This window comes from Mya arenaria, chromosome 2, assembly GCF_026914265.1.
Source record: "Mya arenaria isolate MELC-2E11 chromosome 2, ASM2691426v1".
Lineage (NCBI taxonomy): Eukaryota > Metazoa > Mollusca > Bivalvia > Myida > Myidae > Mya > Mya arenaria.
This window is the reverse complement of record NC_069123.1, coordinates 48875658-48891567: the sequence shown is the minus strand read 5'-3', so window position 1 is coordinate 48891567 and position 15910 is coordinate 48875658. Positions and strand designations below refer to the sequence as shown.

General features: G+C 37.3%; 2 protein-coding genes across 2 annotated transcripts; both read left to right on the top strand.

Annotated features, from left to right (window-relative positions):
* The first annotated feature begins 5944 nt into the window (after positions 1 to 5944).
* LOC128217979 (uncharacterized) lies at positions 5945 to 12006 on the top strand. The gene is made up of 5 exons (XM_052925467.1): positions 5945 to 6103; positions 6662 to 6830; positions 9757 to 9903; positions 11245 to 11368; positions 11731 to 12006. The coding sequence occupies exons 1-5, from the start codon at positions 6047 to 6049 to the stop codon at positions 11747 to 11749; spliced, it is 516 nt and encodes a 171-aa protein (XP_052781427.1). The 5' UTR covers positions 5945 to 6046; the 3' UTR covers positions 11750 to 12006.
* A 1127-nt stretch (positions 12007 to 13133) lies between these two features.
* On the top strand, positions 13134 to 15457 carry LOC128215404 (clumping factor A-like). Its single transcript, XM_052922092.1, has 2 exons — positions 13134 to 13152; positions 14916 to 15457. The coding sequence occupies exons 1-2, from the start codon at positions 13134 to 13136 to the stop codon at positions 15455 to 15457; spliced, it is 561 nt and encodes a 186-aa protein (XP_052778052.1).
* Positions 15458 to 15910: the final 453 nt, after the last annotated feature.

Here is a 15910-nt window from a genome sequence, read left to right as displayed (position 1 = left end):
TTTTGTTGTGGCAACATAATCAGTCCACTCACGTCCAGGGAGGAATGATCGACCATGTATATACAAACTCTGTAGTGATTCCCTTGCCTTATACAGACGACTTCTTGACATGGATTGTGCTACCACGGTGAATTATTGTAATTGGTCAATAGTAGTTCCAATAATTGCAATATCACAACATAATGTCAATTCTTACTGGATTTATTGACCTTATACATTTATGTACTTCAAGCAAATACTGAATTTGATCCAAGAACTCGAACCAATTGCAATTTGTGCCAATTATCATGAAGTTTCGGGTCCATATTATGACAATGCTAAATAGAGGATAAGCTATATATGTTAATTGAAAGTGTTAAACAAGTTGCACAGATTGATACTTAGCGCACTCTATCAAGCATTATCAACAAGTTTATTATTTTAAAAAAAACAATGGGCACAAATGAGATAATATATTTATAACATGTGTTTTCTCTTCAAAAGCAGTAAAACAACGTTATGACGTCACCACAGTATATTTATATGTATCACTTTATCGAAAATACTTAAGGCTTGCTATTTCATCGATATTATAAATCAAGGACTCATTTTCCTTCTTTTTTTAGCAAATATAACCTTGACATTAATCTTACCTACACTACACACAATATGAATAACTTTAATAAATATCGATTTTGATAACAGATTTATAAAAAAAGCATTCTGAAGGCATTCAAAATGTTGTAAATATTATTGACCTTCACATATTTGATGCAAAACACATTTTACTCTAATGTATGCAGGTTTAGTTAGCATTTAATCATTATTAATACATGTACAACATTAAATCAAATCACCATAGCAGTAGTTTTGCATGAGCAGTATATTTGAAATTGAAAGCATACTTCACTGATTGTATTGTTGTGTTATATACAGAATGACACCACCCAAGCGTTTGTTTTCGCTAGAGAGACTTTAATAAGTATGAGTCGTCACTTTCAGAAACATTTAATGTCGATCCTAAAATCTATCAAGTTTAAAGGCAGTTTTTTTGTATCCCAAATTGTAAAAATACATCTTTGGCACGTATGTTATCTTTTGCCTAACTGATGTCTGGAGGATAACATAGTGAAAAGAACCTTTAAAGATGTAATATACAGCACTGACGACTCATAGACAACTAGAACCATAACTCGTCAACAGTAATGCCCATAGGTCGGAACTGTGGTCTTTAAGTCGTCATTTATTTATTTTTTTTAAAAACCCCAACAACAATGAACCTGTCAACTTACAAGTATTGAACATTGAATCATGAAATTCTATTAACGTTACCAACAAATGCTAGCACTTAACGATTTTCATTTACTAAACAATATCGTCGCTTTACCCCCCCCCCCCAAAGCTATTTATAACGTAACATAACACAAACTGACAATCATTTTGAAAAACAACTAATTAACAACAAAGGAAATATATGCTTGTCAAGTTCATGTATATGTAGATGCAATACATATATATATATGTAAACAAGTTTTTTATTATTTACTCCACATTAACAGAGTTTAATTTTCTGTTGTTGTGTTTTGCTTCTTCCTTTTCTTTCTTTATCTTCTCTTTTTTAGCTTTTGTTTTTTCTCCCTATAACTTTTTCATTCCCATTTCTTCTTTTTTCTTTGCTACTGCAATAGCCTGCTCTATTGTTTTCAGTTCCCCCTCCTCTTTGTTTCTCCTGATCCTCTCCTCTTTCTCCTTCTTTTGATTTTCTTTTACAACCAATTCCTCCTGTACTTCCTGTGAGGTCAATACCCTTGCCTTTTTCTTTCCGTTTACGGAGGCTGGTTTTGGCTTTGTATCAAAACATGGCGTAACAAGAATTGCAGCGAGATCTGCCGAAATCAACCCTGCTTTTATAAGCGGGTGAACAGTGGCTGGTTTAGGAGCTGTATCTAACACTTTAGTGTCCTGTTTTGTTTCTTCTGTTTGTGTTAGGGTTTCTGCCGGTAATTTTGTGGCTGTGTATTCTGGAATCGCGGTAATTTTTCCATTGCCAGTTGCTTGAAATGCATTGTCTACAACCTTTAGTTTCAACACTTTCCATATTTGGTTGACTGTATCTTCTGGTAGATCTACATTAAAGTTCAGACATTAACTGTATTTTCTCTTCTTTCTTGGTGTTAGCGCACATTCCACCGCGGCAAGAGCTAGTTCAGGTGGACATCCTGTGCTTGTGCCTGAGTCAGAAGCGATTGCCACATCAACATCATTAATAACGGGACCCTTTTGAGTTGTGGCAAGGTTAAGAATACCATCTTCTCCGACAATGAAAGTAATGTCATCAAATTGCATATCGATAGATTCAGCACTTAGACATGGTTCATAATCATCATGATTCTGAAATCCTATCTGCTACGGACTTGATGATGCCAATGGTTCAGTTGGAAATGGGTTAGAGGTCGTACTGTTGTTGCATTCTACCGACTCGCTAGCATTTAGATTCTGTGAGCTGATCGAGAGGTCAATGTCTTCCTCATCAATTACATCGCATGAGCGGAGAAGAAGTGATTTGTCTACTGGTTGAGAAGCAGTTCCCGACGGAAAGCAGTTTCCGACAAAGGTACTGTAATTCAACAATGTGGTAACTAGGCAATCAAAAGTTGAAATTCTTACCGAGACACGTAAGTTACTTTTATTATTATTTAATGTTTAATGTTTATTTTTCATTTTGTACACAAACTTGCACGTGGGGGATCGGCACGCGCCGCGTATTGCGCATGCGTGTGAACCTAATTTGCATATCTATGAATAGCTAGAAGGTTTTCCTTAAATGACTTATACAAACGATGATCATTGTGTACATATTTGTGAACACTGGTGTCATGCTTGTTTCGCACCCACATTCACTTATATTAAAGTTTATATCAGAAATGAATCAAAATATCATTGATATTCAGTGTCTGCCTGATTTCGAGTATGAATTGACTGTCGTAAATTTTAAGGTTTAAATTTTTCGTAAATGCTGAAAAATTAAATAATATTTCTCTTATTAAAGTATTATATTTAGTATATTAAATAAACGGATAATACAAACACACAATAGGCACCTAAATCCGCCCTGCATTCGATTTGTCGGAAACTGCTTCTCATCACAAGCTAATTAGAACAGTGTAAGTACCCTCTTTGCGCCCCTATTAGATACACTGTGTGTGACGTCACACATGTGAAAAATATATCGACAATAGCAGCTTGAGCTGTAGTTATCTAAATTGTGAACAATTTTAGTAGGTATTTAAACACGTATAAATAATTCAATAAAAACGTATAAAAACTGTCGGAAACTGCTTCTCAACCAGTATAGCGTTTGGGTTGAACGGATGAATACCGCATTGTCACATAATGCGTTTATTAAGGTTATATTTAAGATATAGTTAGATGTTAATTAAATGGATATGTGTCTACATACTGTATGTTTAGTAATGTAGGGCATATTTGGAAGTCATTTGAATATGGAAGGGGTTGACAGCCGACCTGGTACAAATGTACAGTTATTCATAAATGGTCATGTTAATTACTAAAACGTGTATGCTTTGGGTTGTAAAGCTGTCATCTTCATAGTATTTAACAGAGAGGATTTTGGATGTAAAGAGGGGGGCTAGAGAAGGCAAGGAAAGCGGCCTTGGGTCCTTAATGGACAAGAGTTGGGTTGTGGGATTACCTTAAATGTCATGCTGTAGTTAGAACTGATTACAATACTTATAAAGAACGTTGAACAATAAAGAACTAACATTCGAACGGTTGTTGTTTATTAGCTTAAAGACTTCCAACAAGTTAAGTGAACAGTAGCATAACGCTACAGCATTTCCTAAACCCTTCAGAAATACAGCGCATCGTAAAGCTGTTTTCATAAATCAATCGGAACATGGACGTGATGTTCTTTTTCGATACCCAAACGTCAGATTTGATCAACTTCGCATGGCTCATGATTCCTGCCGCCTCAATTTTCATTTTACGATAGACAGCAACATCCAAAGGTTGTGTTATGTGCGTTGTCTTTGTCGGCAAGGACAGCAAGATCACGTCACTGGCTATGGCGCTCTTAATAAGCGGGCAACTCACATGAGAAAACGCACCATCCTGTATAAGCAGTAAGGGGCGTTCAGATGGTGCGAATTTTAAAAATGTCTTCTCGAACCACTGGAAATACAAGTTGCTGTCCATGAAACCAGTCTCCGACACAGCATACTAGTATGTGGTGTTTACAGGACCCTTCTTATGGTAACAAGGGCAGTAATGTCAGGTGCGTCCATGCTTCCCGGTTCATTGTTTTGAGTGATAAACGTCCTCGATTCGGTGAGTATTACCACTGTTTTTTATATGTTTCAACGATAATTTTTAGAAACGACCTTGTGCACCGAATGAAGAGCAATTGCTCGTTTACGAAGGCGTTTGTTTTAGATCAAAATAATGTATGTTTTAAAATATCTCGTGAAAACAATGCACGTTCTTACTAGGCTTCCCGACTCACTCAATGCATTTTTGCTTCAAAACAACTATTTAATACCGTTCTCTTGCGTACAAACCAAACCCGATGCTTTGTTTTGGACAATAACAGTATTGCTATTGTTTTCCGAATGCAGTCAGCCAATTTTGGAGATAAATCGGCTCATTTACGAAAATGCTGCTGGTTCATTCTGTACTATTTTAGAACCTAGGTGACATTATTGCCCTTCGGTAAGGTCCCCCCGGAAAACTTTTGGTAAAAATAACTATTGGGGGTATTGTGCCGCCTGCCGCGCTCACACAGCAATGCACGGTAATGTGTCCATTGGTCGCTGCCGCGACCGAATGAGCATGTTTTTGACTGCTTGGGACAACTACCCTTTGACCAGCCGATTTATTCAAATTTGCCGCCTCATCGCAGTTAAATATAAGATGTAGTTGAGAGTCTCCTTCAGGATCGTAAAATATTCTCTATTGGAATGAACATTCCACATGGTGTCTCGACCACGATCCAGGGAGTCCGGTCTTCGCAGACGGAGTTCGGGGTGCCGTTGTTTAAATCCTCGCCACCACTTTTTCGATGGGCCTGTTTTCTTGAAAACGTCACCCTTTCCACGTTCCTTCGCTATATACCACGCAAACCCAGTTACCTGTCCTATTGTCCTTAAAGACACTGACGAGTTAAGGTTGCTTTACATATATTGATTTAATAATATTTTATTGCATGAGAACACAGTTGACAATGAGAATAACAATGCAAATTTTAACACAATATTTAAACCGACAAAAAATTAAGCATGCAAAGGGATTGGGCCACGAGTTATGCCAACATCAGTTACGGCCCTCTCCCGAAACGTCACATTCTATACCAAGCAAAGGTGTTTTATAAGCAAAAACACACAATAAGAGTAATATCTTATGTTTATTGCATTGTTTAAGTGGGAAAAACATGATACTACAGTAAAACTTGAAGTGAAAGACGTGTGAGAGAAAGAGAGATCGAGAGATGATGAGGTCCTGATTTCGATTGTGAACTTGGCTAAAACGTTGGGAAGTCTTAATAAAACGATCAGGACGTTGTCCTCTTCTGAAGGGTTGTTAAAACCAAAAGCAGTTTATCTGTACAGAGCTGATGGAATTTTCGAGTCTTTCTGGAAAGATTTAATCGCTGGTCGGCGAATATTGAACACCGAAATAAGAAGCGTTCAGCATCTTCATCTACATTGCAATTAATACATAGTGGAGAGTCTCGAAGGTGGTTGATAAACAAGTCGGAATTTAGGTCACTGGAAAAGTGTCAAAGTCGCGCATGTTACCGAGAAGCGACGTTCTCCACAAGTGTAATAAGATGGGATGAAGGTTTGTTTAAAGTGATCTTTTAAAAATTGACTCAGTGTATACAATATATAAGGACAGTACGTATGCAGATGTATCAGTGTGTCAACAAACACGAGCCGGATGTATTTAGCCAATCAAATAAGAGTTTTAAGGCTATAAAAACAAATGCAAGTTCCGTTCCACCACATTTATTTCCCGACGTTTCATAAACAACATATGTATTGAGTTTAAGATGGCTTGGTATGAAATGCTGTTTTTATTACTTGGATTCGTTTTCATCTCGGTGCAGGTAAATCGCTACTTTTATTAACCAAACATTAGCAAAGGCATAGATTTTTCATAATTACTGTAACATTTATGTTTAAGATATTAAAACCGTACTGTGTCCCAGGTATACTTGTGTAGTTTAGCACAACAGCAACACCATTGCGCTTGCGAGACCACACTCAATATTACACACAAAAATACCCGGTGTCTTACACATTTGGCGGTTGTTTGGACGCCCAATATACTAGTCGTGAATAAAATGTTATGAGGATGTCAAACTCGTATTTAGTATTTAGTTTTGACATTGAATTAATGTCATTTTCACTCACTGTGGTTTATTATTCGCGTCACGCATTCTAGTTGAACTTGTCATGGCTAGCCCCTCCTAATTCAGGAGCAAGACAAGTACCCAAATCGCTCGATCTAGACTGTTTTGTCTCCAAGAAAATATCAAATGATATTTTTATAAATATACAGATTCATTTGCATTTAGGAGGGGTTGTTGTTGTGGGGGTTCATATTGCGCTACTGCAAAAAAACAAGACAGAGACAATTTAACATCCAGTGTTTATTTGCTAAGGCCGTTCCTGCTCCTGGTCGAGGCGCATTGAAAGGATACTGTATAACGAGCGAGCACTGTAAGAAGGGCGAGTGTTGCATCAGCTTCAATGGCAAAAGCGTTGCCCTCTCCCCCGACCTCCGCAAGTTCGTCGACGGCAAGTGCGAGCCGTTAGGCTCCGTCGGAGGCAGTGAGTGCAAACTTTTGTTTCATTTCTCTTCCGAACATCTGCCCCTTAAAATAATGGTTCAATGTGTGTAAACGGTTCTTATTATAATAATTACTTTTTGAATCGATTGTGTTTGTATATTATTCAAGTGAAAACCTTTGGTGAATGGATAAGATAAGATAAGCGCATTAATAGATGTTGAAGTATTTCGTATGCCGTTGAATGTTCTCGAGAGCTACTGAAGACACGTCTGACGCTATGCATAACAAATCTACTTTAACCGTATATACACAATGCGTTCGGTAAGAATAACTTCTACGTTGAAATAAAATAATAGAATAAAAATGTCTTAAGATATGTTGCCTTAGGAGTACGAAATTATAAATTTCATTAAACATTAAGAGTTAAAAAGAACAATAATTATGTATAATTTGTTACTCTTAGGGGAATTTTATTCGTAAAAATGCGTATTCATTTAAACCTTTTTATGAAACAAAATATATTTAACCTAACCTTTTCGGAAACTAACGCAAAGTAAGGAAAGGATAAGTACATTTCCAAATACGGTGACAAGAACGCTAGGCGGAGATTAAAAAGTCAGCTGATCGTTGAAAATTAAGCGTAGTACATAGTACAAGCCGATCAGTCGTTTCATTGGCTGAAAATGTTGGTTGTATCTAACATGAAAAATAATTTCATTAAGTTTAACAAAACATGTTCCTTAAAGTATTTTTCATTTTGTTTTGTATCAACTGTACTGTATTTGTGAGATCCTAACCATATTGCATGTGTTTTATCAAAGCTGAATTTGAAGTTTAATTATGGAGAAAAAGGTCAGAGACCACTTAATAAGGTTCCGATATATTCTAAAGTCAATTGGCCAATTGCAGGCGATGTATCACTGATTTCTAGTGTATCACACTGAGAAGTCACCTCCGAATTGATGGAATTTGCGTTTTGAGATAACCCTTTCTACTTTTTGATAAAAAAATAATTATTATTTTTATTAAAAATCATTTCCAAGTAAAGCAAAGTTTGAATTGAAGTTCATTTGCAAAAACTGAAGATTTAAAAGGCCTTTGAAAATATCCATCACCACTGTCAAAATCTGTTTTAGTGTGAGAATAAGTTATTTTATTACATTTTTCATTTCAAATCACTTTTACTTGTCTGTTTGAACAGAATTTAGCTATTAATTGATTGAAATTTTAATTATTTGTTTTTATCAAAATGCACGATTTAGCATTTAATCATGCAAGATTGTACTTTTGTCCGTGATGACCCTCATGCTTTTCCATAGTTCTAACCTACAATTTCAAAATCCACAATTTTTCATATTTTAACGTTGGAAACGGTTTTAAATGTCATAATTCCACTGTTGGGGTTGGGAGCTAAAACAATATATATATTTTGGTAGCTATATGCTATTTGTTCAAAGAAGTTGATCAATGTCATGCGTAACTCACTGATTCCTGTGAGTGATCAATGGCACTATTGTTTTAAGCTGACTTATTTCATGATATTTGTGTCGTGTAGTTTTGCGCCGATATCAACTTCAAACTGGACGGAATATTTCTACCGCAAAAAGGCTGGACAGGTGCACACGCGTAAAATTATCCTATACATGTTTGAAGGCGTATCTTGATTCATGTTTTTGTATTTGTGATATTATGCAAATGTTAGTCGTTCTAAATATTATCATGATTAAATCAAAGCCTATATTGCCGGTAACAGAAGTCCTCATGTCTGAAAGATACTTTACTCCATCAAATCTGAATCGAAACTATTGACATTTTGGTCGGTGATTTAACGGACACGTGCTCCTCAACGGAAGTTGTTCCCATTACCTGGTTATGCCGATACATTAGAAAGGTGGCGTAAATGTCACCAACAATTACAGGGGCAGTACCTTAGTAAGTGTGCTCTCTAAAAGAGCCGTCAACTGGTTTGATAAAAATAACTTGCATCCGGATGCTCAGTTTTGGTTTCGGAAGGGATCTAGCACAGAATGTAATTAGATATGCCCCTTTTTTCTAAGTAACGAGTGCCGTGTGCATTTATAGACGTCAACAATGCACTGTTACGTACACGGTTTTAAAAAAGGGGTTAGATGGTATTATCTTAAAATCCTATTAAATAAAATTGTGTGTCAAACATTGGAATTCCCTCTCTTATATCTTTGATATAGCTATTGGTTTATGTCAAAGACAAAATAATTCACCAGTATTCTTTTAAGTATTTCAGTAATACTTGGAGCTGTTTCTCCAGCAAAATTGTCACCTTAAGTTTTGATAAAGGCGCTATCATATGTATATTTTGTATTATATACGTTATACGTGCTTATTATAATGCCATCACCCCCCCCCCCCCTCCGGCGTTCGCAACAGTATATTGCTTTGCACATGTCGGTCCGTCGGTAAACCAAACCTTGTGCGATTGAAAGCTAATATACGCTTGAGCATAAGTTCCTCAAAGTTGGCAGGGAGGTTTGTCATGGGCAGCAAATGACTCCTATTGATTTTGAGGTCAGTAGGTCCAAAGTCATGGTCACGGTAACATGGTCACAAAAAACACTTGTCTAATTGATAGCGACAGTATGCTTCGTCCTACGGTCCACAAATGTATTAAGGAAGTTGATCAAGACTAGGAGATGACCCATATTGACTTTAAGATCAGTACGTCAAATGTCACGGTCGCGGTGACTTTAACACAAAACGCTGGTCTAATTGATAGCTACTGCTTGTATGCTTGTTCCTGCTATCCTCAAATGTGTGGGAATGTTGATCATAACCTTAAACTACAACACCGACATTTAATGCGAAAACATCTTGACTGTTTATAATGTGACGGCCACTGTTGTAGTTGATGATGGTGTAGTGGTCATTGTGGTTATTGTGGTTGTTTTCAACATAATTGGTGTTCTTCTTCGTTCTATGTACATGTACAGGCACCTGTGGGGAGAGGAAATGTTCCAAATCGAATGATTGCCAGAAAGACGAGTGTTGTGTAAGCAAGCTCCAACGCAAGGGCAAGCGCTCCCTCGACAGCGCTAAGCAGCCCGGAATCTGCAAGCCCATGGGGACCTATAACTCTGGTAAGAAGTGGGAAAATGGTTCAATACAATCATTTAACGACAGTTTATGAGTGTGTTTAATGGTAACAGTGTATTGTTAGTGTTTCCATGTCAGTTTATATGTCTTAAATGGTAACATTGTCTTGTAAGTGCTTCCATGTCAGTTTATATGTGTTTAGTTGTAACAGTGTATTGTAAGTGCTTCCATGTCAGTTTATATGTCTTAAATAGTAACATTGTCTTGTAAGTGCTTCCATGTCAGTTTATATGTGTTTAATGGTAACAGTGTATTATAAATGCTTCCATGTCAGTTTATGTGTGTTTAATGGTAACATTGTATTGTAAGTGCTTCCATGTCAGGTTATTTGTGTGTTATTGTACTAGTGTAAGTGCTTCCATGTCAGGTTATTTGTGTGTAATGGTAACAATGTATTGTACGCGCTTCCATGTCAGGTTATTTGTGTGTAATGGTAACATTGTATTGTAAGTGCTTCCATGTCAGGTTATTTGTGTCTAATGGTAACATTGTATTGTAAGTGCTTCCATGTCAGGTTATTTGTGTGTAATGGTAACATTGTATTGTAAGTTCTTCCTTGTCAGGTTATTTGTGTGTAATGGTAATATTGTATTGTAAGTGCTTCCTTGTCAGGTAATTTGTCTGTAATGGTAATATTGTATTGTAAGTGCTTCCATGTCAGGTTATTTGTGTGTAATGGTAATATTGTATTGTAAGTGCTTCCATGTCAAGTCATTTGTGTGTAATGGTAATATTGTATTGTAAGTGCTTCCATGCCAGGTTTTATGTGTGTAATGGCAATATTGTACTGTAAGTGCTTCCATGTCAGGTTATTTGTGTGTAATGGTAACATTGTATTGTAAGTGGTAGTGTTAGTAGTTTATACTCCGGGTCCCGGCGTGAGCACATTGAAGGGTCCAAGAGTGACAGTTCAATCACCGCACACCTATCCTTGGCGGTGAACCAGTACAAGGTGCCTTCACTTCTGCAAGGAACTGACAACTTCTGTACATGCCAGGGGCAGTGGTACAGTGCGAATGGTCGTAGAAAGGATTTCATAACCACTCACAACTGAAGTGACCTGGTCCGCCCGGGAATCGAACCATGGTTGCCCGATTAACAGTCCAACGCTCGACCGACTGAGCTAACCGGGCGGACATTGTATTGTAAGTGCTTCCTTGTCAGGTTATTTGTGTGTAATGGTAACATTGTATTGTAAGGGCTTCCATGTTAGGTTTATATGTGTGTAATGGTAATATTGTACTGTAAGTGCTTCCATGTCAGGAGATTTGTCTGTAATGGTAATATTGTATTGTAAGCGCTTCAATGTCAATTTATTGTTATAGACTGCCTGGTGTCTAATGGTTCCGGGCGACCCAAGGGCCAGGTGGATCTCCACTGTCCGTGCGGCAACGATCTCACATGCCATGGCATTGGCATCAGAGACTTCCCACTCGGGGAGCTTGGCAAGTAAGCAACGGGAGTCTAAGGTTTTATTCTGAGGCGCTTCTTAATGGTAGCTTGGCACTTTATTCACTTTTATATGAAACTATTTTAAAATCATTTGCTTTGCTGAGATGCAATTTAAAACTAAAAATAGAATGACCAAAAACTCTGTAGATAGAATTTAAGGTACAACAGTTTGTTCTAAATCGCCAATAAATCCGTACGTTTTTGTTTTGTTTGGCTTGTTTGGTTTTCTTTCTCTAACCATTAACGGTGTTCAGCTGGTGCATAATAACAGATTAGCAGTCCAATGTACATTGATGTTTACCTTATGATAGAAAGAAATCCTGGATATAAAAAAGCAGCGTTTACTTTCACTCCAACAGGTGTAGCTCCCGCCCTTAGAGAGGATACATCCGACCCTGAGGCTGTGACCAAACACGTGATTGTAAACGTTTGTGTAAACATATGTTAGTTTTGTTAAATGGTATTATAATACCATGATAATATTAATCTTTGTCAAACATACATGTTTTCTCTCCATCATTTCCCTGTACAGTAATTAAACTACCTAAATTATATTAAATGAAATTAACTATTAGAAGAGCTATCATGCAAGGAAATCTTTCTCAATTTACGCAATAATTAATAGTGAAAATGAACGATTTGTTTTCTTTTCTTATATTTTTTATTATATTTGATAATGTACCAAGGTGATGTTAAGATACACTTTAACTGCAAAATAAGCAGTACAACAATAAGAATAAACACAAGGTCAACTGGCACTCACTGGGTAGATTCTCTGGACAGCCAATATTATTATTGTTTCCAATGTTAAAATCATGGTTGAACCCTCATGTACTTTCTTCACTCTTCTCAAATACAATCAGTTTACTGCCATGACTGTTAAATAGTGCACATCTAATTTCTTGTTTTGTTGATTTTCCAAGAAGAAGGAAACATTATGAAACTGCTTAGCACAATCCCACTTTCTGCTTTCAGTGTGCCTAGAACTCATTTTCTAGGGTTGCCTCCTAAAATAAAATGGAAAACAATCTCCTGTTAGTCATGATAAGTCGAACCAAAAAATGGTATTCGAAATCACAACATGACCGAAATGATTGACAGTTATTTACCATGACACTAACTGCTTTACCATATGGTCTTCATCAACCTGGTTTCAGGTTCAGTTTCAGGATAGTAAGTACCATCAGCATGTACTAAACACACTAATCAGACAGTTTGGCAAATGCGTTTTTTTTTTTCTCAAGAAAATGCGCTTTTATTTCCGAGTAGTTTTTGTTGATATTCTCAGGTTATCGACTTCCGCTTCCCCCCGAGGATGATGAAATTTACTGGTTTATTTGAAGATTAACTACTTGAAAACAAAGTATATATGATATTCCCAAACAGGCATTTTACATTTTTGCTCTGAAATTTGAAAGCACATATTTAGCATTTATTTTGTTGAGAAATACCACGAAAAAAAATTGTTAGTCTTGACAACATTCAAGGTGCGAGCGCATTCTTTAGAGTACTTTTTTGCATTTCGGAAAAAGAGGTGCGGGAAATCCGACGAACAACTGATTAATTTTGTTGTGGCCTAAACGAAAGCAAAGCAAGCGGGTGTGAATGCTCGTTTGTGATTTTGATGATCAAGGGGCATAGCTCAAAGGTTCTTTAAGCCAGTTATCGGCATTGGTACAAATGAAACTGGAACATGTGCAAAATGTTCCACGTGAATATCTTGAATGGTTATGTAGTAGGTTACTCATATACACTGGCAAAAATGGGGACTGGGAAATCGGGTATATAAACATTTAAATGAAAATCAGACAATCTTATGTCTATAATACACATATCCGCAAATATGTTTAATTGTTCATAGTTTATACAAATTCTACTTTTCCATATACGCCATCTATATCAGTATCATGTCAATTATTTTGCACTTCAAAGGTAAAATATGAAGACTGTACATGATCGCATTTTTTTTATTTGTAACTTTTGAAGACTTTCAATAATCGGAATTCTCTCTGGTTAGAATCATATCGCGTGATGACATTCCAAAATGATTGAGACTTCTAAAGGCTTAATGAATTATGCTAATCAAAAAGATATGACAACACTAAGTGATTCCTCTCCCAGGGGTCTAACAAGCTGGAATCCTCGGTAAAAGATGCCAGTGTGGAGACAGCATACAAGATGTTGAAAGTAAATGATAATATCAGATTGAATGTATTGCGAAAACGTGTCATCTAATTAAAGTATCCATGGTCTAAATTTGGAGTACATGTATATTCAAGTCAGAGCTTTAAAACATTATCACGATGTTGATTTTAACATGGCACCAGGGGACTCAAAGACGGGTTTTTTTGCTCATATACGGTTTCTGTTGTTTTATGGTCACATCCGCTTAACGCATGTCCTAATTCTTGTAATAAATACAAGATGACAGATTCTAGATGAGATATCAATATAATAGACAGTAGCTCGATGAGCTAGTTTCCGACTTGACAATGATTTAAAGTGTTGAGTTGTCTGCTTTTGTATCAGAATGTTCTCTTGTGCATATCCGAATGGCACATCCCCTATCAGAGGTTGTTTACATAAGCCAATCTACGGATATAAGGGGCGGTTTCAAAACGTTTTAACAACATTATACAAATCGTTCTCGTTGACACGATGTTGCGTGAGTGTGGTAATCCGAAGTAAAACCACTTCTTCGGCTAAGTGATAAAAAATATCTAATGTATATGCGCCAGGCCAGAAATGTAACCCGGGTCGCCTTGATAAGAAGCTAGTGCGCAATCCACTACGCTAACCCGAAACTCAATAGACACAATTCCATCTACCACAAACGATGTTCATAGAACCAAATCTTTAAATCCTGGCTTCTTTCAGAGTAATTTATATATTATGAATTTTAAGAGAGGTGTTCTCATTTATGTTAGTTCATTACGTTCTTTGTGTCATACATCTTCTGAATGATGCACTGCCCTTAATATCTCCTCGGTCATGCAATTCCAAATGATCAAAAGAATACTCGCCTTGTGTTATCGTTGTATATATGCATAATTGAATTTAAATTTTGATTATGTAATGAGGAATAGGTATTTATTCAAATAACTATCATGTGTTTAATCTTGAATCTTATTCAACCGTTCCTGCTGAGAGAAAACAACACGCATGGGATTCCGGATCAGAGGACGTCAAGTCATTATGGTAACGGTAATCGTAGACGCGGGACGTCGTCTAAAACGTCGATTTATTCTCAGCGGAGCCACCACCACCACAGATCCGTCCAGAGTAGCAGTTTTCACAACCACTGACACAAAATCTCCCGTAGAGTTGATAGTTTGACATAATTCAATTCATCTCAATGCAACTTGGTAAACTAGTTACCAAAGACGCTAAGCATATTTTCACGAAGGCAAACATTTTTTGCTTTAAATACTGTGTCCCTTGACAAGCTCCATTGAAACAAAACCTCGACCCAACTTCGCATCCCCGACTCACGTGCAATGCCAATCAAATGACTTTTTTCAACGTGACAACTCCTCTGATACAGGGAGAGACTATGAGAGGTCCTCTGACACAGGGAGAGACTACGACAGCTCCTCTGATACAGGGAGAGACTACGACAGCTCCTCTGACACATGGAGAGACTACAATAGCTCCTCTGACACAGGGAGAGACTACGATAGCTCCTCTGATACAGGGAGAGACTATGACAGCTCCTCTGACACAGGGAGAGACTACGATAGCTCCTCTGACACAGGGAGAGACTACGACAGCTCCTCTGACACAGGGAGAGACTACGATAGCTCCTCTGACACAGGAAGAGACTACGATAGCTCCTCTGACACAGGGAGAGACTACGACAGCTCCTTTGACACAGGGAGAGACTACGATAGCTCCTCTGATACAGGGAGAGATTACGACAGCTCCTCTGACACAGGGAGAGACTGCGACAGCTCCTCTGACACAAGGAGAGACTACGACAGCTCCTCTGACACAAGGAGAGACTACGATAGCTCCTGTGACACAGAAAGAGACTTCTTGACAGCTCCTCTGACACTGATAGAGACTACGACAGGTCCTCTGACGTAGGGAGAGGGTGGGTTTTCATTATTTGACCTTTGCCTCGCTATAGGATAGTGCCATCTTTAAATGACACAGCTCAAAGAAATATATTTTGAATTGGTATCGAGCTTTTTATAATAATTTTGTAGAGGTCTTTTTCCATAATCAGTCCTTAAAGAAAACAATTTTAATATTTATGCATACTACAAAAACGTACCCATGCTTGCAACCAAAGAATGAAGGTTGTCAGTGTTAAAGAGTTGAAAGATTGCTTCTTTAGTTATGCTTATTTGCAATACACAAGAACTTTTTGTTAAAGAAAGCTGTTGACATATGTCCGAATCAAACACTTTTCAAATTCTGCAACAGAAGTGTATTCTTTTCTAGTATACGAAAACAACTTCCGTAATCAGAGAATTTGTCAATGGCTATGTTTCAACCATAATATGGATATCTTCTAGTATTGTGTTCGTAAAAGGT

Bases quoted from the DNA above. Each gene is read 5' to 3' on its own strand.
- LOC128217979 (XM_052925467.1), top strand. From the start codon at position 6,047: ATGGCTTGGTATGAAATGCTGTTTTTATTACTTGGATTCGTTTTCATC. The intron at 6,831-9,756 runs GTGAGTGCAAAC...GTACATGTACAG, and splicing joins GTTAGGCTCCGTCGGAGGCA to GCACCTGTGGGGAGAGGAAA. The intron at 9,904-11,244 runs GTAAGAAGTGGG...TTATTGTTATAG, and splicing joins CATGGGGACCTATAACTCTG to ACTGCCTGGTGTCTAATGGT.